Source organism: Hetaerina americana, unplaced genomic scaffold, assembly GCF_022747635.1.
Source record: "Hetaerina americana unplaced genomic scaffold, ioHetAmer1.1.p SCAF_1, whole genome shotgun sequence".
In the NCBI taxonomy this organism is placed as follows: domain Eukaryota; kingdom Metazoa; phylum Arthropoda; class Insecta; order Odonata; family Calopterygidae; genus Hetaerina; species Hetaerina americana.
In genome coordinates this window covers 37599131-37624262 of record NW_027286069.1, presented here as the reverse complement: position 1 = coordinate 37624262, position 25132 = coordinate 37599131, and the positions used below count along the sequence as shown (strand labels likewise).

Sequence of the window (25132 nt, the reverse complement as noted above, 5' to 3'; positions counted from 1 at the left end):
AAAAGTCACATTTAATATGCGCTTATTTAAGAGAACTTCTTTCTTTTTTTTACCTCTGCTCATGCTTGCTTTTTATCTCACTTAGAAAGTGGGTTGCATTAACCAGTAGCCGTATTGCCAGAGCATGGGTAGTTATTTCTATATAATAAATGACTAGAATCATGCAGATACAGGTACAACACCTATATCCCGGTAACCTTGATCCCTAAGTTCTGTCGTGCCATATTTTTCTAGTTAAATAAGATCATGTAATGATGGTAAAGATGAGTTCACAATTTAATTAGTGGCCATAGATAGGATCAGTTGAGAAAAGCATGACTTCAGATAGCTATAGCAGGCTAGATAGTTGAAAATAGGGCTAATTTAGGAATCAAAAATAATTTACTTTTAATTTTAGTATTGTCAGGTATGTCTGAAATTTTCAGTTATAGATATGAGAAATTGTAATGGGTAATGCAACATTTTACCATTTATATTTAGGTCCTGGTTTGTATAGTTATTTTATAACATTAGAGCAAAATATGGGAACTAGCATGTAAATATGAAGGTATGAGTTTTATTGGCTAAATCTTCTTAAAATATTCAGTGGTTCTGGATTTGGTTGTGACATTTTATTAAGAAATTTTATGGAGAAAAATTTAATATGCATGTAAAAGCTCTCTGATAAACTAAACAATGAATGCCAGTTATTTTCTGACTACAAGAGTATATTCAAGAAGTTTACAATTCTGTTCCAATTCAAATGAGTGACTGAAGCAAAGAAATGTTTGACTATGATACATGCTAGAAAGGAGTATAAGGACAAAATTAAATACAATTATTGAGACAGTATTGAATAAAATTATTAGGAAAATTTCAAAGAAATTTTCTGCATAACTCTGTCTCATATATTTTACTTATCATTAAGCCAAAGTAAGATGAAATGTTCTCTGATGCTCTAAAGTAGAGAAAAATTGTGAACAATGGAATTGGAAAAAAAGGCGTAGGTAGTTTATCCTTTCATCTCACATTCTCCATCTTAATTTTCAATACAATGGAAAACAAATCATTGTTTACTTTATATTTACTAATATAAAGTATTAGTGAGAAGCATGTAATGTAATCCTGTTGCACTTTGAAAAATTATTTCTTTTTGACATTATTCGGAATGCAGTCTATTCAAATATATATTATAGCATATGCAACCTAAGATGGTATACATACTTTAGCACTATGGGCTCTAATCTAGTTGGATTTTCATGTTTGGAACTCACTTACAATTAAATTTGTAATGCCTAATAACTGAACATTAAACTTTGAAATCATGATCAAAAGTCAAAATATCTAACATTGTGTACAATTGCATTTTTTTAAATTTGCGTATATTTATGTCAGAAGACATGTATAGCTAGCATATCTTTGCATTGAAAGCTTAACTGCATGCTTAGTATATAATTAAGTTTTAAATATTAGACAATTTTTCAGTGATGATGTTTTGGGTACTATCTTTTGCCATTTTCAAATTTTTCCCATGAACATGCCATGATAAATAAACTTGGTTGCTGCTCACTCTCCTTTTGGTAAATCCTTGATCACTAGGGAAATTTGCTTACTTATCTCTCTTAACTTCTTCCTTTCCTGTTATCTTAAGAGTAACCACTTCATGTAATTTCTCTAACATTTTGATTACATAATGAGCAGGCCTACAGCCCTATTGCTGATTTTTTGTCAAAGATCTTCTTTATGTCTCTGATTCTTATTACTCAGAGGTGCACACTTCAGCTGTTTTTTATAAGGTCTCCTACTTTCATCATGGCTTAGAAAGTGGTGTTCAGCGTAACCGGGTAAATATGTATGTACAATTTATAACTCAAAGAGAGGAATTCACATAATTAAAAACATTTTTTTATGCATCTTTAGTTTTCTAGCTCTGGATAATTTATCTTTTTGTCTTTTGTTGATGTTTCACATTCATTGCTGTTATTATTGGGATGAACTTTTTATTTAATTAATATTGGTAATGGAAGAACTTGATATATTATTCTGTACATATAGATGGGATAGTTTGGAAGCAGTTTCATGCCTTAATCTATGCACAGAAATATGGAATGCAGATCTGAAATATTCTATGCATTGCATTGTTGATTCCTAATCTCCCTATCCTTACCAAACCCTATTAGCATGCTGGTTTTGTCCTCATTGATTTACAGCTCATGCATTTTCCTCTAAAGCTTTTCCTGATATAAAACATATGTGTTTTGCTTATGAAGTTATTTTTAAGTTCCTAATTTTTTAAGTTGTTTCTCAGATAATTTGGAGAGTGCATTATCTACTTTGATAATTTTTTTTATCTCATGATAAACATTATCTTTGTTATCACAGCATATATATGGCTTTTCTCCCCCATTATGTAGCATACTGTTGTTGTGCTAGAAGCAAGTATGAGATGAAACTGTTTATGTTTATCCAATACCTTTTTCAATCTAAATTTGGCATCATAACATTTTTGGTGTATTACATTAATTCTTAAATACTGTCAAAATTCTTTTATCCCGCCTAATTTTGCCATTGTTACTCCTGATAATATTTTGGATCCCATCCCAGGAGTGATCAGTTAATTGATGTAAATAAATATTAATTTTCGTGACCTTGGAGTTAGTTTAATAAAGCTTATCAAATTCAGAGTAAGCTAGAGCTGTCAGCCCAAGATGACTAGTCCTATTTGTATGTGAAGCCATACCAGTTTCAACTCATTACTTTTTATATTCTACATGGTTAATAGATTGGGTCGGGCTTAGCTGAATGGTTCGAGCCCGGCCCAAGCAGCCCTCAATGCTATATTTGATTGCTCATTTATTTGAAATCATATGCTGCATTGCTGATGTTTGGCACCAATTGTCCATGGTAGATGATTGTAATGAATGAAGTTGGATTAATAGTTTGTCTTTTTCCTTCACTCATATTGAAACTATTTTCTCTACATACAGGCTTCATTGGAAGATGTGGCCAAAAGACGCCATGAAGCATCCCTTAGGCAACACTCCTTTTATCAGCTGCGAGTACACTTGAAGAGAGGTCATGACCTCGTGGCCAAAGACACAAGAGGTAAATTTTAATTCAAGTATGGTATTGTGAAGTAATGCCTATGTAATATTTTTTTGTATTCTGTGCACTGATTTTATTTTTTTTAATTCTCTTAACTAAGCAAACAAATTCAAGAACCTTTTGGAGCTAATAGAAAGATGATAATGTATTAGTTAGAATAATTACTCACATCTTCAAGTATGATAAACTTATCCTTGAATATGATTGTATTTTCTGGTGATGAAATGAATTAACAATCAAATTTTCCTTGAATGGGTAAATATGATAATACTGAATTAAAGCTTAGGTCATTCATTATTGTTTCAGTACTTTTAGGATTACAGTCAGGCAGGTTTGTTTGTATGAACTATGTATTATATTGATGAACTCACTCTTTAAACTCATTTATATTTTCATAGTTGATCACTGTGCTATATTTAATTTACACTGTGTGAAGAAGTCATTTGTGGACTGTTTTTTGTGTGAGTAGGAACCATCAGAACCTGTTTTAAGCCCACTCTTTTTCAGTGTATTTCCAAGTTTCTTAGATTGTGTATTCCTGAGTGTAATATTGAAAGAAAGATGTGTTTACCAGATGTATCTTTTAAGCACTTTATGTACTCTATCATATTTTGGTAATGGGGTGTAAAGAAAAGTGTGACGAAAAGAGAGGAATGTGAAAATGTGTTGTTTATTATGTCCCAAGACTCTTAAGAAGTGCAAGATGTTTAAATGATTAATGAGAATATGGTAATTTCCTAAACTTCTAATTGTATTAATTGAAGAAATGTAGCACCTGTATGATACATCTGTAGTCTTACTGCTGAAAGAAAAAAGTATAATTTTTGAAATTAAAAGAAAACTAAAAAATTGAAGCTGTTGGAAAACACACTGGGAACTAGGAATGCTGGTAGGTAGCTTGCATGACATCACTGGGACCAAGCAAACGTGTAAACAGCTAAGTTTTAGTCCCTCACCATTGTAAAATACACAATGAAGATTTTAACTGAAGACTTAAAAAGCCAAATAACATCCTCCAAGGTAGGACACAAGGTGCTTTAATGATTTGATTTTTTCAGTGAGGTTATTTAAGAAGTGAATATTCATCCTCAGTTCTATTTTCTAGTTTTTCCTCAAACTTTTAAGCATATTTGTATGCACTATACACATTCCTAGAATCTTTTTCTGCCAGGTAATAGGAGGCCAAGATTGTTTGGAAATTAATGAAGCCCAAATAGCAATAGACAAAATGCAGATAACTGCAGCTCTGAACTTCTGAATTATAATTTCAATTTATGTTGTGCATTCACCCAGACATACTTCTCAGATATCTACAGTTAATGTATGTATGTGCATATTTCACTCACTCATTGACTCAGTCACTCCTCTTAAAAGGTCTTTGAAAAATAATATCCTGCCAGATAAGCATATTAGGTGACTTCTTATACATTCACCTCTTCTGTAAAAACTTGCTTGATCCACCCATGTACTCACCATATGTATATACTTGGCAATTTTTGTTTTCAGAACTGGTAAATTATAACTCAAGCCTTGTTCTCCATATCTGTCTTTACAGTATGATAATCCAGTACAATGGTAGAAGTTAGCAACAAGAATGTTTTTAGATGGCTATTTATCAGTATGCCTGTATCTCCAGTTTATTTCCTAGGCAAACTCATTAATTAGAGATTGACCATTACTAGCCCCAAGTTTTTGACATATTATATGACAAATGTATATTGGTCTTCCTGATCTAGAAAATTTTGTTTGGTCGAATTAATTTAAAAAAATTACATGTCAAATTAATGAGATGAAAATGGTAGTAAATATGAGTTGAAAGGTGTTATTTACTTTTAAGTGTATAATATCCTTTTTATTTACTAATATTTGGAGGGTTAGAGTATCTTTTGTGTAATATCATGATTCCTCTTACCTATTTGTTGAATAATTTTATAGCAGAGCAAATGGCTGGGTCAAGTATACACAAGCAGTCTTGAAGTTCAACCCTTAGCAGTAAACCTAGTGACCCAGTGCTGCCCATCTCCCCTTAGCCCATTAATGGATCTCATTTTGTTTTCTCGTCATAAATGAGTGGAGGCACCTTCTTCTGTTATGACAAATAAGATATATACAGCTTATTAATACTTTTTTGTCCTGCAGTATCACTAGAAAACCTTCAGTGAACCCCAAATAAACTACCAGTATTATTGAATAAAAGAACAGAGACTCTTTTTTGCTGCTGTACGACCCCTTTTAACATCAGTTTCATTAGGCTACGTCTGCATATCTTTATTCATTATCAAATTGACCATTACCTATGAAAAAAATGGCCTAAATATTAACTTGAGCGTTAACTCTTACTTTACTCAAAATGGAAACTTTTATTATTTGCATGGAGTGAATACCTCCATCTTTTGCAATGCATTCCACTAATCCAATTCAATGCTTTTCAGTATAAGAAATCATCCTGTTATTGCAAAGTGAAAAATGGAATCATGTAGCTTGTACTAAAGTATTTTGTACAAAATAAATATAGTCTTTGTTATCCCTTGCGGAGGCTTACAATCTTATCTGCTTTGTCCATCACCCTGCGATTAGTGCCACATATCATGGAACTTATGTTACCTCTCAAAAACTGTTGTACAGAATAAGCATTATTCTTTCAATGATTTTATTATAATGGTTTACTTTTCAGTATCAAAAAGAAAATGTCACAACTTTGCCCCATTCTGCAATTGTGGTAATTGTGGCTTGTGTGTCACAAAAACGCATCAAATTATTCTCTGTCTTAATATCTGACCGTCTATTCTAAAAAATCGGTTGAGCAAGACTTTTTTCTACTTAATGAGTACCCGCCATTCTCTTTGGAAGATTTTACTCTCTGTTTCCCATTATCCCTTTGTTCCCAAAAATATCTAAAATCTTTTCAGCTGCATAATGTGCTGCTATGTAAATATTAAATAAAATTTCATTCCATTCTCCCAGAAATGACAAACTTTTGTTTAAAACTGCTTTTTATGAGCATGAACATTTCATACCATTCATAGAAAGAATTGTTGTACAGTTTACTGTAAGGTGGACATGGAGCATGTGACCAATGTAGGAGGAGGCTGGATTGTTACCCATCGTTCTAACCCTTCCAAAATAAAAATCAAGCCTGTAAAATTGGTTTAAAAAATTTGCTTTATGCCAAGAACTTACACAAGGTGTGCTTTTAGAGAAATGCCCCTAAGTCAATCCAATATCCACATTTTTGTACGTGCAGGTAAAATAATATGCTGCTAAAAGTTATGTGTATAGGTGTATACAGTATGTTAGAAAAGCAATGGTAAATACTCGAAGGGGTCATGGATTTTGCAATTGCAAACTTTTTTCTTCCTTGCAATATTTCCAAAACTCTGTTATTAGGGATTTATAGTAGTGACATTCAAAGAAACATGTTAGCAAACAAGAAAATGGTCCATTGTTTCCATAAACATGTAGATTAAAGGCTGAAATCTTTTAATACCATTAAGCAAATGCACATCTTTAATTAATGTCATTTTCTATTAATATGGCTTAAATTTTTTGAATGAGGCCCCAGAATTCTTCAAAATTTCTTTGATGAAAATGAAGTGTTCTCCTTGGGACCTAGCACATTTAGCCTAGCGTTCCACTTTTCAAAACAATTGGCAGAGTCCTTTTTCAGAATGATCATCAGCTGTCTCAGCACATTCTATTTTATCTCATCAACATCAAGAATTACATTGTGCAGTTGCAGGAGCCTTGCTCCAAGCCACAAACAATGACCCAGGTTTTCTGAAAAAGGTCATTACTGGAGATCAGTCATGAGTCTACAGATATGACCCAGAAAAAAGTTAAAGTCTCCTCAAGATTAAGAAGAATGCAACAAGGCAGCTAATGACCATTCTGAAAAAAGACTTTTGAATAGTGGAAGAGAGGCTGGGATCAGTGGGTGAGGTGCCAAGGGGAGTAATTTGTAGGGGACTAAAGCCTCATTGTTTTAGGTAGGCTATTTTTCTCAAAATATAGTATGGTTGGATAGTTTCCAGACAGACCTTGTAATATTTTGGATTGTCCTGTTTTCTGAGTGTTTATTCATCTTCTCCCCTTCCATTACTTAGATAATATTTTGAATTGTCCTGTTTTCTGAGTGTTTATTCATCTTCTCCCCTTCCATTACTTAGATAATATTTTGAATTGTCCTGTTTTCTGAGTGTTTATTCATCTTCTCCCCTTCCATAACTTAGATAATCAAGAGGTCACTTGATTAAAACCTTTCTTTCAAACTGCCTAGATTTTATTCACCACTTATATGTTTTACTGCTAATTCATCTATTTACATTGATTATTGAATGTGAAATCTGCCTTTTTGAGTGTATATTTTTGCTAACATTTCCATCCTATTATATCATTGTAATTTCATTTTTTCAAATTCAGTGGTTCAATTCAGATTAATCCCAAAATTTGTCTTTCTAGTTTACAGGTTTAATTTTTTCCTCTTAGCTATGTGTGCAGAATATTTATATTTATGACTAATTTACTTCTTTCTTTTTCTCTAAAATCATTTTTAGGCACTAGTGATCCCTATGTGAAGTTCAAAGTAGGAGGTCGTCTTCTGTACAAATCTAAGACCATATACCGTGACCTGAATCCTACTTGGGATGAAAGCTTTGTTTTGCCTATTGAAGACCCCTTTCAGCCAATTCATGTTAAGGTATGTATTTTAATATACATTTATATTTTTTAATGAATGTCCATGAATATATTGACATTACTTATATCTTTAAGCATGGCTTTAGTGTGTTAAATATCCTTTATTATTAATTGGGTATATTGATATCATAATCATTTACTGTATTATTTTTTCTCTGTCCTTGTTGTAAATACTTTTCAATAACTTAAATTTACTTGTAGTTTTACCTTTAAGAAATTGAGGTCGAATTTTCATGGCTCTTCTCAATTAGTAGCATATGATTCCTTGAAATTTTCAGTCAGTGAATATTATATGATGATAAGGGAACATGGTATGGGAGAGAGTGATACATATGGTCAAAGTTGAGAAGAGTACAGAAAAATTAGTAATTAAGCTCAGTTGGGGATACTTTTCTAAATTTCTAATCAGTTACAAGTATCATTTGCATTTTTTAAAGTAACTAGCCACTTTAAAAATAAAATTGGATCGTCAAATGTGTGAAATGGCTGAGTAGTTGATGTATCAATAACAAATCAAGGTTTGATTGTAAATTTATCTTCTGTCATCTTTTTTTGCAATTTAATCATTTGTTATCCTGATTAGTTTTAAAATTACAACTGTAAATCTATAATGTGGTATGAATAGCTATAATATATGCTTTCCTCGCAAAATAACATGCTGAATGACCATAAAAAAATTAATATCATTCATAATCATTAGGGGAGGCGACCATTTGGGCCATTAGGGATAGATGGGAAATTTGTTATTGGTAGGATGTTCTGGGAATGGAGGAAGTGTGAAGAGAAACCTGCATGTTACATTAGCCTTTGCTTAATGAGAGGTGCCTAGGAGTCCACAATTTAACGTCCCATTTGACGGATGGCATACTCACTGAAAGGGCTTTCCACAATGCCTAAATTAGGGGTCTGGATACCACTGAAAAATCTTGCTACCACTGAGATTCGAACCCAGATCTCAGTCTCATAAAAATTCTTAGAAAATATTTTGGGCAGCAGATTAATTAGGCCAAAGGAGGGGAATATACATTAGTCAATTAATAAGTCCGTGGGAAAAATTAGAAAAACAAATTATTGTGAGTAGAATATTTAAAAAATTTTCAATTTAATCTCCTCTTAGCATGATACACTTTTCCCAGTGTTTCTCCCAGCTTTTTTAAGCCATCCGAAAATTAGGATTTGGGAAGGTCCTCAAAATAGGCAATTGTGTTAGTGATGATCTCCTTGTTTTAGATTTTTTTCTTCCACTATTTTTCATGAAAACTTGAAAACACTGTACTTTGTGATACAGGGTTCATCCGGAAAATAAGTGTACTGAGCTCAGGAAAAAAAAATTATTACACTTTTACATATCTTAAGCTAATATTCCTCAAAATAGGACCCTTGTGAGTCGATACACTTGTTCCAGCGGCGTTCCCATTCCTGGAACGCTCCCGCAAAGGCATCATCGGGAACCTCTCGAAGACTCGTCGTCGACCTCTTCTCTGCCCTCCATGAACATCTTGTGCCACCGAAAGATCATGTTTCTGGACATGGCTGACTCCCCGTAAGCCTGGTTAATCATACCGACAGTTTCGGTAGACGATTTCCCAAGCTTTACCGCAAATTTGATGGAATAATGCTGCTCCAAAAACTCCGGCATCGCATTCCGTGACGTGGGTCGAGCGTGGAGGTTCGCGTTAACAGAGCTCCTCACTACACCACAGCTCAGAGCCGACTGCCTTTTTCAGCGTCGCTTGCCAACATACCCCCCTCCAATCGCAGCCCGTCAGAGCGGTGCTGGGCGCGCCTGGAGCGGCGTGCCCAGCCCAGGAGTCAGTACACTTATTTTCCGGACCATATTTCCATTATTTTGCCAATTTTGTCAATCTCTTAAAACTATATCATGGATTTTGTCAATCACTATGGAGGAAGTCACTTCCAATGGACATTCTGAACAATATTAATTATTTGTGCAATAATGACCACATCTAAACTTATTTACCTAATTGTTAGCAGTTGCAAAGACGGGAGCAGATGTGCCATGGTCTTCATCCAATTTGACTTTGATATCTTACAGTGTTGAGCCTTTCAAATAGAAGTTTTTAATCACTGGACAGGACTAATGTTTTCCTGTTTTTCTAAAAAAAACAAAGTTCTAAAGCGAAATTATCCAAGGGATATTGCTGAAACCTAAACTGCAGAGTATTGATAACCTTAAGCAAACCCTTTTCTATATTATGAATGCCATCTCTTGGATTTTCCATGGATTTATTGAGTGACCCACATATGTGGGGGTATCGTTTTTAAGTAATTAGTACCAAGAAATAACCAAGATATCTGGATAAAATTTATTCTGCATATTATTTGATCCTAATGTACATAATGTTGTAAATTAAAATTATTAATGCTGATTTGTTTTGACCAAGGAAGCTGGAGATTGAAGTAACTGACAGTATGTAAGTGATGAGATAAGATGTGATTCAGTTCCTTATTGAAAAGGTTACAGTGTCTGGCAAATCCGCTGATGTGGAAATGTTGATGTTATTCAGAAATTTTTACTGTTAATGGAAATTTGATGAGCATATGATGAAAGCTCATCATGTTCATCAGTTGTGAGGTGAAAAAGGAATTATCAAAACTGGGCACATGTCCCTCACAGATGATTCAAGAAGTGGAAGACCGTTATTCCAATGCTGCCACAGTAAAGAAAGTGGAGGACCTTATCCTATTAGATGAAAGAGCAACCATCCAAATGATGATGTATGAGACTTATCTTAAGTACAGCAGTGTGTGGAAAATTATTCACAAAGAATTGCATATGTCAAAGTTGTCATCACCTTGGGTTCCACAACCATTGATTCCTTTTCAGCAGAAAGCATGGCATGACCTGTTATTGCAACCACACCACAATTAAAGCAATGTAGCTGTGAAATTTTGTTACATCCACCCTATTGTTCCATTCTCGCCCCAAGCATCCTTTTCTTATGCCCAGAACTCAAAAAAACCATTGCAGGGTCAGAGATTTGGCTACACAAATGAGGTCATTCAAGAGGTGGAACATTGTTGAAAATAAAATCAGCTAAGTTTATGATGATGGCTTTTGGGAGGTCAAGAAACGCTGGGAGAAATGTATAACTCTGGATGGTGAAGTCTCAAGAATATTAAATAAAAATCAAGTCTCTATCTTGATTATTTTCTAGTAATTAAATGCTTATGATAACCTCCCTGTATGTCTGTAGCGGCAAAATTAAATGAATATAACTGTACCTATGTGTGTTCTATGTTATGCAGTGGCCATTTTATACATTGTTACACCTACTCATAATGGGGCCTTTTATTTCACTGTTTCACATCCAAGTGTGTTATGCATGAAAGTAATATAGATGTTTTAGATATGAATCAAAATGGTATTTGATTCACTTGAAATAGAAATTATTCATGCTATGCATTTTAGTAATAAAATAGCTGTTAAATGGCTTCCCTGTTCAGTTTTACCAGCCCCTGATTAAAAAAGCAGGAGCATTCAGTGCTGACCACCAATCATGATAATCTTAATGTATACCAAATAATTATTACTATCCTTACCTGTGTAGTCTGATTCATGTAGTTGTTTAAAATAAGATGCCTATCTCACCATTCTACCTCTGCTTCATGTTGTATTTCCTTTCTCCAATCTCGTCAAATATCTCCTTGGAATCATAAAGTGGAAACAGATCCTATAGTGTTTATTCCATTTAAAAAAAACATTGCCCTATTTTCAATCCTTTTGTAATGATTCTGCTACCCTATAAATAATTTAGTGTAGTGAAAAATTGGATTCATTAAAGTGTGTTATTTAATATTTATTAGCATGTAATTGAATGTACATGTATTCATTAATTGTGCTAAAACCTGATATGTATTCTTTTGCTTTAGGTTTTTGATTATGATTGGGGGCTTCAGGATGACTTCATGGGCTCTGCTTACCTTGATCTCACCACACTTGAATTCAATAAGTAAGTCTGACCCATATCTTTATGTCTACTTATTTGGTTTTCTACGAGTTACTTTCTTGAAACTACAATTAGGAGTGATATATATTTTTATGTACTTACTTCTGCCTCTGGTGTTCTTGAACTGAAATTCTCATTAGAAAGGTAATGAAAAGGAACAGTAAGATCGCAATTAATGTCTAGGAACTTAAACAGCTCAAGTTGGGTATGTCTTTGAAGCTAAGATATATTTGCATTAAATGTTTAAAATAATGAGGTCAGTTTTGTAAGACAATTAAAAGAAAATAATTCCTGCTAACCAGTTCGATACCTGTCTCAAATATCACTCACATTCTAAAATTACCATAGAAAGTTATATTTGGAAAATGTCTTTTAGTGCTAAGTGTGTGAAATTTATAATTATACTCTCAATTGAAAGTATAGAACAAGGAGCAGCACTCAACCCAAAGTTGAGAGAGTGAGATTTTAAACTTGGGCTGATATTGAAGAGATTGTGGAATAAATTGAAAGGGAAATTTATTTAAGTTAAAAATCATGTAGGCATAAACTTTTGTCCGCATGCTTTTCTGTCAAATTTCGTCATTAAGTCAAAATCAATTCATCATTAGTCAATCAAATAGTTTTTCCAATTTTACTGTAAATAATGCATGCTGTGCCATGAAGTGAATTAATGAATTTGAATGAATCATTTCGAAACAAGTCAACCCTTAAGAGCTTTTGGGTTGCAGAATTGTCAGGATACATGCATTATTTTCTGAGCTGGAAAGATTTAAACATCAGCTGCGCTTCAAATTTTCGTGGAGATAATTTCTTGTATGCATTGTATTGCATCCAGGTTCTGACAACAATAACTTGGATAGCAGGTACACATTTTAATCATTCAGTGCAATGTTATTATTTATTTGCCATTGAGGAAATAGGAGAAGTATACTTGTAGGTTGGAGACTTTTGAGATACGGATATGGAAATTAATGCAAAAAATTAAATGCATGAAATGAGAAATAAACTCACCACTTGTTGGGGAAGATAGGTCTTTGGGAGAAATTTGAAGAAGGTAGAACAGTGAATGTAGGAGATATTGAGAGAGAGAGTAAGCTGCTGAAGACTGATACAGGGGAGAATGTTGCATGAGTGAATTAGAGGGAGGAAGTAGGAATTATGGCATGGATTCAGGGAGATAGGAAGTATTAAGAGCTAAAAAGTTCTTTATTGGAATAATATTATGCAGTGCAGTGTAATGTTGTTAGGCAAGGGCATTTAGTAGTGAAATTTTGTGCAAAACTGTTAGTTAGTTAAAACTGGTTAAAAGTACTGATCTTGCAAATAGAAAATGGTGATAAGGTAATGGGACATTTGTAGTTTGACCCTCAATTTTTACACCCAGGCAGATGGTCTAGCTATGAGTTCCCCTTGTTTCCCCCCTCCTAGCTTAAATCTTCTTTGATTCTTAAGAAGAACATCTGTTCAATACTGTCCATAAACACGTGAAAAATATGGTTTATTGGTGCCACTATGTTTATATTCTATGCCTGTGGTCTGGTTCAATTCACCAGTTAGACTCCTTCCACAATTACCTGGACCCAATCCATCCAAGTATTTCTTTCTCCATAGATAAATAGTCAAGGACACAGTTAAATTTATAAATCTGTCAATTGCCAAAAAAGAAAATAGACATGAGTTCTCAATTTGCTGAAAACCTGTTTTTACGGATCATATAATTTCCAATGGTTCCATCCGTACTTTTTTCTCACAAATATGCAGCCCTCCACACAATGATCCATCGGCTTCTACCTCTTTACTCCACAAATTTCAACAAAGAACTTAGGACAATGATGAATATAGCCACCAGCAATGGATACGACTCAAACTTAGTTGAAAACATACTTCAGAAGAAGCAAAAGCAATGGTCATAAGTAGAATTTCCTCCTCTCAGTCCGCAACATCTAAAGACTTCAAGTGGTGTTCAATCCCATTTCTATAAGATATTTCCCGTAAAATTTCCAATCACCTTCCAACTGTACTGAATGTGGCCTTTTACCCACCCCTTACTCTTTGCAAACTCATAGCTAATGGCATAGACAAACAGGAAATACTTTTTATATCAGGCATCAATAAACTAAAATGGAATAATTGCAACACCTCTTTTGATGGTCAAACTGGGAGGAATTTCAAGACATGAACCAAAGAAAATACCAGATGTCTCAAAAATCAAAACTCCAATTACCTTCTTTTCAACACACCCAATAGATTAAACACAATAGTAATTTTGTTTCCAAAATACTTCATATCCTCTAAAGGATTAAAAATGGACACTCTTGAGAAAATTGAGATGAGAAGGCACTTGGCAGAACCCAGTGATTCTTTGTAATGAGCAATCATATTGTTATCCCTCTTTCCATGAAAGTGACCTTGAGGGAAAACAAATCTAACCGTTTTACATACCAATTTGCCCGGACCCCTCCTATGCCTCTAACCCCAACCCATGCCACATCATATCCAAGGCACCACTGCCTTTTCCCTTCCCTTACCCAAATAACCTCCACCTTCAACTTCCCATCCTCCCTCTCCCTCCTACATAGCCACCCCCTCCCCTTCATCCTAAGCATATATATTCAACTGCTGCATGCGAATGAAAAATGTACCTGATGATGCCCCAAATCAGTGAAACGTGTTGTATCCTAAAATAAAGTCTGTGAAAAGAGCAATATCTTTTAATATGGATATCACACAATTCCTGGAAGTGAAGCCTGAAACCATAAAGTATAGCTATGGCACTTTTTTGATGTCGTCAGTGACACAAATATAAAAATACTGACAAATTCAATTTACTGCAATTATGATGCCAAATATTTCTGCTTCATGGAAGCCAATAGCCACTCAAATAAATCATTTTAATTTCTAACTGTAAATTTTACATTGAAATATTTTCATAGAAAAACTTATTCAAACTACAGCCACTTAGAATGAAAAAGCAACAACGTTTTCACCTGGTGAAAATTTCCATATAGGCCTCGGACATAATGCAACAACCCAGTATGAATCATGTTGAAACAGAAAATGTGGGTGACTCTAGGCAAATATGGAGTATTTACGTATTCTATTTAATTCAGCATTTTTGCTCTTTTTTGGATAATGCTGCTGGTTATGAACTATGTTAATTTCTCATCCCTCTCTTGTCTTGACATCAATGCGAACTCTGTTTGTGTCAGTGCATAATGTAATAAATGGCCATAACTAGAGAGCTTTCTAATGGGAGCCTTGCTCTAGGATATTTTATTATGGGACCTCAACAATTTCGGAGGAACCAAATAATAGCATTGAGATTTATGGAAAACCAGGGAAAAATAAATGAATAAATTCAAAAGACATTGATAGCAGAAGGCTGTAGGACAGTTTTCATGTACTACACTCATAAGAGTGTAGAACATGAAAAGACAGGCCCTACGATTGAATTTGCATCTACATTAATATGTATCAAGTGTATTTTCATTTACAAATAAGAATGTTCATGGAAATGCTGACAGATGCAAAAAATATGAAAACTGAGTATCAAAAGCGTGACCAAATAAAAATATAGAACAAATATGAAAATTGACTCATTTATTTTGCAATTTTCAGTGGTGCAACTAAGTTTTTTTGGTTAAAGAAAGGAAGTCAGAAAATAGCCTGTAGTCTAGCCTCGATTCATTCTTTCCTTCCATCAAGAATAATGGTGGTGCCACTGAGCATTTCAAAATATGTGTTAGTATTTGTTTTTTTACTGTGTTTTGATTCGACCACATATTTGCTACTTGTAGTTTTTTATTGTATTGCTTGTACTAATAGTTGTAAATTTTGATCCCATTTAAGCAAAAAATATAATTATAAAATGTGATGTACGTATAAATAGTAAGAAGAATCCTTTATAGAACTATCACTAAAGTATTCTAGAAACATTTTCACCAGCAGAGGGTAACCTTCTTATTGCTTTAAGGTTTTTTCCAAAGAATATTTTGATGTTGTATCCAAGACAAAATAGCACTCCAAAAAATATAGATTTTATAAGTAATTCGTATAGATTGGTTGTACATTGAATTTTAAACAATGACTTTTTGGTTTCAGAGCAACAGAAATCACTCTTTCACTAAGTGAAGCAGGAAAAACACCATCGAACAAATACATGGGGACTTTGTCTCTCACTGTTACTCTCATACCACGCACCCAGGAAGACAAGGACCAAGTAAGTACAGCATTTTTTGTATATTGCTATTAATCGGAAAGTCAGAGTTGAATTTAAAATTAAGACAGTTCCTTGGCTATTATAGTGTTGTATCGAGTAATATGGGAATTAAAATTGATGATGACCCATCACTTTGTTCAAATCAACCAAATTAATAGTTATAGGTTTAGAAAAGTTGTGTATTTTTCTAAATAGGAATAACTTATGCATGCATGAGATATATATTATAGATTATAAATAATAGTTTTCTGTTATAGATGCTCAACAGTTTAGAAATGAAAATCTATGTAAAATTCTCTACTATAAAAATCCATAAAATGTGTGCATCCTGGTCAATAAATTTATAATTTTATGGGAAAAACACTACGTAATTATTATCATCAGGATAAAATTATTTGTTCAGGATCAATTTATGTATGATGTGGCTACCACATATTGAATTTTTAGAAATTACATTATTTTTGGCATGGACCATTTGTGTTGTCATATAAAAAATCAATGTAAAAATTTTTCCAACTTCCTATATTGTGTTCAAATTCATGTTTTTCCTTTTTTTTTGAGAAACAGAATTGTCTAAATTTTTTTCGTACATGTATAATGTATTTTCTTAAATGAAAAATCAAAGCTTAAGTATATCTCACTTTTATATCCTAGTATATAGACCTTTTCCCTAAAACTTCAACTGCTTATGCATTTTACTGTTAATAAAATTTGGTGACTCCTTAGTAATAAATTCTCTTATTACGTACATTGAAATCATAGTGAATGTGAACATTAGCAAAATTGGAAGTCACCTCATAAGTTGATGCGAAAGCTAGGTACTTTCATGGATAAATTTTTTCATGTAACTTAAGTATAAAGTATAAGTATTTGTGAAGCAAAAAAGATTGTAGCTGCTAAAAAACCAAAAACCATGTAATATGGAAAATTTTGATTGGAATACAAATTAATGATGCAACATGAGAATAAATTATTCTATGAATCAGTTAAGATAATTATTTGATGAAATGCAAAGGCAGCTTTATGGGAGTTATACCATTATTAAGGATAGATTTGGCATCGCTTGGTTAGGCTTTAATGGCTTTTTAGCCAATTTGATTGTTTGATGGATTTTATGGTAAAATTAAACATTACATGAACTTTTCCATAATTTGCACTGTGATTCTAAAACATCTTCATATCAACCATATTGTCAGAGACATTGCCAATTTTTGGCAAAAATTCCTTTTTGCTATTCAAGGCGAGCAGGATTGATCCCATGCTGAGAAAAATTACTTAACATTGACATTTGCGAAAGCTGAATTTTCAGGAAACCTTTATTATCACTATTATTTATATATGCTAATGGTGGCAAAAGTTCCTCACAATTGGATGACTTTTAATGGAAAGAGCATATAGTCCAGAACCAAGTCATATTCAAGTTTGTGTGTGGGTCTCTGGTTCAAATCTGAGTAGGTATCTTAGTGTTCAGCCTACCCAAGATATGCGATTTTCTGCTTTTCTAGTAATTTTAGAGATCAACTGTGGCAAAGAAGGAAATCGTGTGTATTTAAAACGTAAATTCACTGTTTCATCTGCAGTGTGACCTTATAGCAGATGAAACTATGAGTGAGGATTCCCTAGATCTCACTAAATAGATATTTATATTGAGCGATGACTAGAAAATGGCTATTTTATTATGAAGAGCAGAGAAGTTCCATGCAATAATTCCTCAGTTCATGTCTTTTACGAGATAAATGTCATGAAAGGTTGATAGCAATCAGAACAAGGAGCACTTTAAATATATTTCGGACGTCTTTGTTACTCAGAAGGATAGCTGCTTTTCGCTATCATATGGTATATTTAAAAACGGCTATATTGAGGGGTTAGAATGGACGTAATATAGAAAGGGGAGCTCATTATAACTGGGACAACGTAATACATGCACTTAACATAATGATGTGTTGCTATTCAACGCCAATGTTGGGTTGCCGCTCGCCGTATTCACTGTTGTCTCCACGGCAGGGCTAATCACGCACGTTCGTTTCACCCGAGTTTCCGTGATACGCTTCGAACCTACTCACTAGGCCCTTCACGCTTTGTGTATTGACGCTCTAAATGACGCTCGCCTCATTAAACGCCGGTTGTCTCTCGTGAAGCCTGAGCGAAAATGGCCGCCTATCATCCGTTTAAATTGCAGAGAATCCTTGACTCGCTGCTGGATGTACCAGATATGAATTAGTAATTTCAAATCTGAGAGACGCTCGGGCCAAACCATAAGCAGTCGACCGCGCACCCAGTGCTCCTGTGGCTGTAGACACCACTCCCCTTCCACTCAACTAGAGTGGAACACTCCCTTTCCCTGCTCACTCCTCTGGTGGATGCTCGGTCGTACTCCCTAATGCCCTCCTTATCTACCTCATTCAATGAGAATGGATTGTATTCGTGTTTGGTCAAATCCTCCTCTTGCTCTTCGGGTCAATGGGATCACCCAGTGGACGCGAATCTCCTCGTCTTTAGTTTTTAGCGGTGGGATCACGTGCTTCTCTCTCGGATATATCGGTGTTCCGTACGTGCCCCATTTAATTATTTCCATCGTTAGCTCGATTATGTGCGTTCATTTTACGTTAATCAATCTTGGGGCTCTCAGAGGAGTTATTGGCGTGTAGATGTCTCATTGTAGCGTCAATGTGTTAGTCACGAGTGCTCTGTCCCGTCAAATCAGAAGCCATCAGTCATCATTAGCGGAGCCAGTGTTTGTGAGATGGATGTATGATTGAGGAGAATGGCGGCGGCTTTTGCTCTCTCGATGCGGTATTTGATGTTTTTTTCCAAATCCATTCGGCGCACCACATTCGAATGGAGTGAAACTTAAGTTTTGTGTATCCATTTCAAGTCCTTGATTATTTTCTTCGTGGCTTAGCGATAATACGTACAGCCAGAAGAGGAAATATTTTCAATTGAATGGACGAGGCTGACTGCGCTGTCAATGTCAAGTTAATTTTAAACTCTCACACATCAGAATACACAGTGTTCAATTATTTCTTATTTGATTGCATCCACTTCGTGGTGGTATGCGTCGACGAAGTGATAATTTCCATTAGCCCTAGGGCCCGAATGCAGTGTCGAGCGGTTTTAAAGGGAAGCATATGGTTCCGTGCCGTCTGGGGAAATGATGGTTTTAAATGTTGGCGTCGACTGAGCTTCGATCAGTGATATTCACCTTCCTCGGAGCCACCCTTCTCTTTCGCGCATTGAGGATCGTATGGTCCCTCTCACTGCATTCATTCGAATGTCTGTGGACTACAGGGGGTATTCATCGTAATAGACATTTCCTTCTGCCTATGCTTTCGTTTCTCATGCGCGTTCATCCGTGGGGAGAAGATTTAAATTTTAGGAGGTAGCGATGCGTGTTGTATCTGGGTGCGCTGCTGGAGTGTGAGGCCGCCACTCCTCAACAAATGTCAATCGAAACAAATTGGCCTGACCTTAACCTGTAACATTTCGATTGATCTCACAGTTCACTAGATATGTAGATTTACATGAAATTTTGAATTATTTTGCTCTCTTATAGCGCATTAACATCTTATACCAAATAAACGAATTTTGATTGGCCTGTCCGTGCGCGTCGAATGAAGTAGTGCACGCATTAAGGCTAGGTTTTACAATGTCTCGTTAAACTGAAGGTTAATTTTATTCCCCGGTTAAGGTCAAAACTCAGTTTTATGACCGCTAGTTAAATTCAAAACAGTCCAAGAACCGACAGATGATGTGACAACGGTTACACTGTTCACATTCACTAATGAGCGAGTAGTCTTATTTGTTTATAAAATCGGACTTGATGGTAATCTCCATGTTAAGTTAATTTTCACATTAACTAACCATTAGATTTAACCAGACATTAGAAAAACTGGCCTAAATATCTTAAACACCGCGGTGGAGTTTAGACGAGCCTCTTTGAAGAAAGCAGTCAAGTGTCACGTATCCATTTAGAGGGGAGAATATTTTTGATTTTATCATTTGACTCTTCTTGATCAGCTGATTTAGCCTGTTTCCAGAGGAAAAATTGATTTAGTGTAAGAGAAAAATGAATGGTAAAGGAGATCGTAGTGACCCAAAATTTGGACCAAGTCGATACATGAAATTCGTAAAACTCATAACTTTTTCTAGAAGTTATTGCCGACTCCTGAAATGAGATAAGGCGAGTCAATTCCAATTATTTCGATTCAAACTGCATAAGATCATGTTGAAGAGCACACCATGGAAAGTTTTTACATAAATAGTTTGCTACTCCGCCTATTACCCATATGACAGTCAACTAGGAATGCTGCTACATTTTAGTTTTAACTGAAGAATTAAAATCATCGCCTTCCGTTCTGGTGTCTTCGTTTTATTTTCATTGATTCGCGCATACATGCCTCGCGAGTTAAGGCTTCTTTCATTGGGACAAGGAAGACGTGCCATCTCTGTGATGTGATGATAGGTTCCGAGAAAAATATGTTTTGCGCTCTCTCTTCAGGCGACCGGCGGTATTTTCTCCGTCTGCCGCGGAGCAAAGGCTCAACTTCCTCCACGCCGCGAGTGGCGGGAGGCAGTTTCAAGGCTGCATCGCGAGAGAGAGAGAGAGCATTGGTGGAGGCCACGTCTTAGTCGTGGTCGAGTGCGTCTCTGAACTTCCAATCTGGCCCCAACTCTCAAAAGGGTTGGCGTCTCGTTCTCGGCTTATCCATGCGTTCCGCTTGAATTACTGCCAAACCGTTTTCCATTAATATTCCGCGGGGCTCCCTGGGTGGGAACAAAAAGGGTGATTGATTCGGAGTCGCTTCATGCTCCATCGCTTTTTATAAAACCTCACGCCTGCTTCCGTTCGCGAAATTGGGTCCATTCTCGTCGATATCTGTATTTATTATTACAAAGGTGTGGTGAGTGCTAAGCCCTGCTGACGGCATTTCATCGGCGTAGTATACCTGTATATCGTTCATGTGATTCTGGGTCCGGCGACTCGGCAAATGAAGAGGGTAAGGAAATCCTTTTTACGTCAATGGCATTAGTGTCATTTGTGCAAATTCTCTTGAAATTTGTACATGATGAGAATCTTCAACTTGCATATCTATGCTATTAAAGAGAACTCGCGTTTCTACTATATCCATTCGTCTAAATGACAAAGAATAGTGTAAAAAATAATCATTTATGTAAATTAGTATTTTTCGGTGTTAAATAATGAAATTTTGCTTCCATGGGTAAATTAAAATTACATAACTTTGATAAAATCACTGTGGCCGATCGCACCTAAATAATGCACCTTATCTGGCAACTTATTGAAGCTTACATTCAAGTATTTGGAGAGGCGAGCAATATTAAATGAAAGGAGTTCTCTTTTTGAGAGGAAGCAGAAGGTGGGTCATGTAGTGTGTATGGGGCTCGGTAATAGGAAGGGAGGGTATGCTTGCACCTTCCCTCTGCATTCTCCTCACCTCTTATGATCACAGTGGGCATGCACCCCATCAAATAAAAACTTTTTCCTTCTTTTCTCGCAGCCCCTTATTATGGAATTACATTGAAGTTAAAAAATTGTCAGATGCGAGGTCTCAATAAGGCGAAGTCTGTCACAGAGTATCCTAAACACGTGGATTCTTTAGACATAATTTTGTCGGTGCTGATCTAGCATTATTTACCAAAATCCGGTCTAACGGTCAGGACATATTTAAACTTATGACTCCTAAAAGGGAATAGTCGAATGTGATTCCCACCGATAATAAAATATAGGTGTGTCGTGATACACATAGGGAAAAATCTTCTCATGCTAGCTTTCAATCGTAAGACATTGAAAATGATTGCCGACTGATAATGGTGAATGGTTCGGCATAAGTTGTTTCTGTATGGATAATAAAGGTCAATACTTTCTAGGGGCTGTACCCCGCCGGAGGCATTTTAATTGCAAACTTACGTAATTCTCTTTATTCGCTTATCGCAATTAAAATTCCTATCTTTTTTAATTTCTGGTGGGTTAATTTTTAGCAAGGATTGTTATCCGTACCTATGTGCCGGGAAATGCCTACGCTTTTTATCATATTTACTAACAGGAACTGGTACCAGTACCAGGAATCACACTTGGTATTGTACTGATGTATCGGGATGTAGTGGTCTTGAGTTTTGTACGAGCCCCTGAAGCCTTTTATAGTGTTAATGAATAGTAGGGGTTAATACGGGTTCCGGAGTACCGAGGAATACGTAGGTATATTGTTCTAATCGTAGGAACATTGGTATCGGCACCTAGGATTGTTACTCTAGGTTATGGTACTTGGGTTCGGTTACTATTTTTCATATCGTACAGGTACTAACCACCGGTTTTTACCTAAAACAACTTGAAAGATAACGAGATAGCCGAGAACATAAACTTGATAGGCACTAGGTTTGTAAAGGGGGGAAGTAAAACAAAGTTGCAAGTAAGGGGAAAGATAGGGAACACACAGTAGGTCACTTAGGTGTGTTTGGGAAACAGTGACCCACGTATACCTCAATCACACACAAAGATGCAAAATTAATAAAAAATAAAACGAACTCTGGATGGAATAAAAAACGATGAAAATCAAACAGAAAAGGGCCAAGCTCACGTTCGCAATCACTCGGGCGTGTTAGACCTTTGTGAATCGCACTGACTCACTCTTTCAGGGTTTACAAGGATTCCTCCTATGCCAGTGACCCGTCAATCACACGAATGAATATAAAATAATAAAACGAATTATACAACGGGTCACTGGCATAGGAGAAATCATTGCAAACCCTGAGTTTGTGTGCGTGAATTCGATTCACGAGAGTGACTCTTATTCCTTAACACACCCTAGTGATCGAGTGGTTGTATATTTTTTATTAATTTTGCTTTTTTGTGTGTGATTGAGATATACGTGGGTCGCTGTTTCCAAAACACACCCAAGTGCCCCCTATCTTTCCCCTTACTTGTAACTTTGTTTTACCTCACCCCCTTTACAAACCTAGTGCCAATCAAGTTTACGGTCTCGGCTATCTCGTTTTCATTGCTTAACGACCGTAAGTACGTTCATTTTATATTTACATTGAAGGATAAGTTGACAAGTGAACTTGTTGTAACTAAGTTTCTGGCTCGAGTTGATTACTTCCCAAGCGGGAAAAGATTAGCATTCTCCGTCTTCTAATTTCCTGCTGAGGCACAATAGAGATGGATCGGATTAAGGGCTCGTTTTGTGATACCTCGATCCCGCGGAAGATTTTAATTACGGTGGCCGTTAAAAGGTGTCGTTGGAGAGGATGGATGGCGGGGATGGAAACCAAATTTGAGGTGTTTCGTCGCGAAGCTGCCACCACAGGGGGTAGAAGGTAGGCCCCCTGTCGTGTTTATGTCACTGGGATGAACACATCAGAGAAGTCGATGACGGCGAAAACTAATTAACTCTCCCGCTAAATGTGAGACATTACTTGACTTGATCCATCGTAAAAATTTGTCTCTGATGTCAGCGGGGGAGGTGTTTAATCCACTGGGCGTTGAAAAATGAGGGCTTCCTTTTGCAATAACAAAAAACTTCGATTATAACTCTCAAAAATGTATGCATGAGAGATCTTTTGCGTGCGTGTGGAAATTAGAATACGTCATGATTCCCGTAGAGAACCATTTCGTGCGTTCTTTGGCGCCTTGAAATGGACCTTGGAAAAACGGCCTTGAGACGGTCGTGTGCAACAGAACGTGTGCGTGCGTGTCCACAATGTTCGGGGTGGCGATGGGACTCATCGTCTTTCAAACTTCCGGCCGATGAGATTTGTTTCCAGTTTTTCGCCAAAGGTGCGCTCATTCGCTCCCCATCGCCAATTGCCCAGTTCAGTCCAAGTGTAGGAGCAGCGGGTATGGAGTTCGTGGTCAACCCCGGCCGAGTGCAGTTCTAACGACGAATTCACGATGCGTGATTAAGAGTGCACCGCTCCGCCTGCGTAAACGGCCGGTGTTGCTAATTTAGCGCTTTCCGCGAGGGACTCGGTGTTCTCCGGTGCGCCTATTCCAGGGGCCAAGCGAAGCGCATCCCGGCACTTGCAGCACATTTTATTTCCTTTGGTCATTGTCGACCGACACTCCACCTTAAAAAGCATTAACGTGTTTTTTTGCGGATTTTCAGTTCAGCGATACTTAGAAGATAAATTTTAAACACAAGTCAGGTATCAGACAAGTTCTAGGTCTGTCTTCCAGTTATTTCATTCGCCGAAGAATTAAAGAATATAAATATAGTCAAATTCTCTATCCTGGTGTGTTGAAAATTCTGCCTGTGAGTCCCTCGATTCTCATTTTGTTTCAAAATTCATTATTTTAATTTGATGGCAATTAAATGCTTCGATTGAAAATATTCTGCAATATTTTCTTTTTCCGAAATAACTATTTAAACTCAAAAATATTTATAAGTGTGTGCTATTCATTTTATGAATATAAGGAGAAGCGAAGGCAAATTTTCGACTTTTAGCTTTTTTCTTGCACTTTACATAACTAATTTAGCTCATTTTGAAGATCATTATTTGTGGGATTCAAGTTTTTAAAAGATTGAAGCTTTTCAGTGGAAAAACGAATGCTAGATTATTGTCAGTGGTTTGCATTAATTTTCCAGACCATGAAGACTTGGGTGTAGATATTGTTGTTTTAAAAAATCGTTCCTCAATCGTATGGGTTTATCTTTTTTTAGGCGACCGTTTATTTCTCTGACACACAGACATTTGTAACAAGAAATAGTTTATGTAACGTAAAAATGAGACGATACACCATATAATATAAACATAAGCACTGATTTAAGTACCATATCAATTCTAGAAGGCAATATTCGTTGCTCCGTAAAGATTCATTACTATAAGATAAGAGGCTAATTCATATTATTTATTAAAATTTTTAAATGCCATCCTCAACACTTAGAACTGGCATTATTAAAGGCGAAAGAAAAGTTTACATTAGTTCAGTATCATATTTTAGATATCACTCGAGACGAATGTAAACACACTTGGTACGAATATTTTTGGGGAAAATTGAATTTAATGCAAGAGTGACCACAATTATCACGCTATCTGAAATATTAATATCCATGATAATTGTCGGAACACCTTAAATATTTTAGAGTGTTTACATTTCAAGTTTATATAAATGGGTGGTATTTAGGGAAAATATTTATCATAACTCATT

General features: G+C 35.7%; 1 protein-coding gene across 3 annotated transcripts in view; it reads left to right on the top strand.

Moving 5' to 3' along the window:
• Positions 1 to 25132, top strand: part of Mctp (multiple C2 domain and transmembrane region protein) — a 141914-nt gene that overhangs the window by 31662 nt on the left and 85120 nt on the right. For all 3 annotated transcript variants that reach the window (XM_071588344.1, XM_071588317.1, XM_071588327.1), the window contains exons 4-7: positions 2967 to 3084; positions 7638 to 7780; positions 11674 to 11753; positions 15852 to 15969. In XM_071588344.1, coding sequence (XP_071444445.1) covers positions 2967 to 3084; positions 7638 to 7780; positions 11674 to 11753; positions 15852 to 15969 — 459 coding nt within the window. The remainder of the gene's footprint in view (positions 1 to 2966; positions 3085 to 7637; positions 7781 to 11673; positions 11754 to 15851; positions 15970 to 25132) is intronic.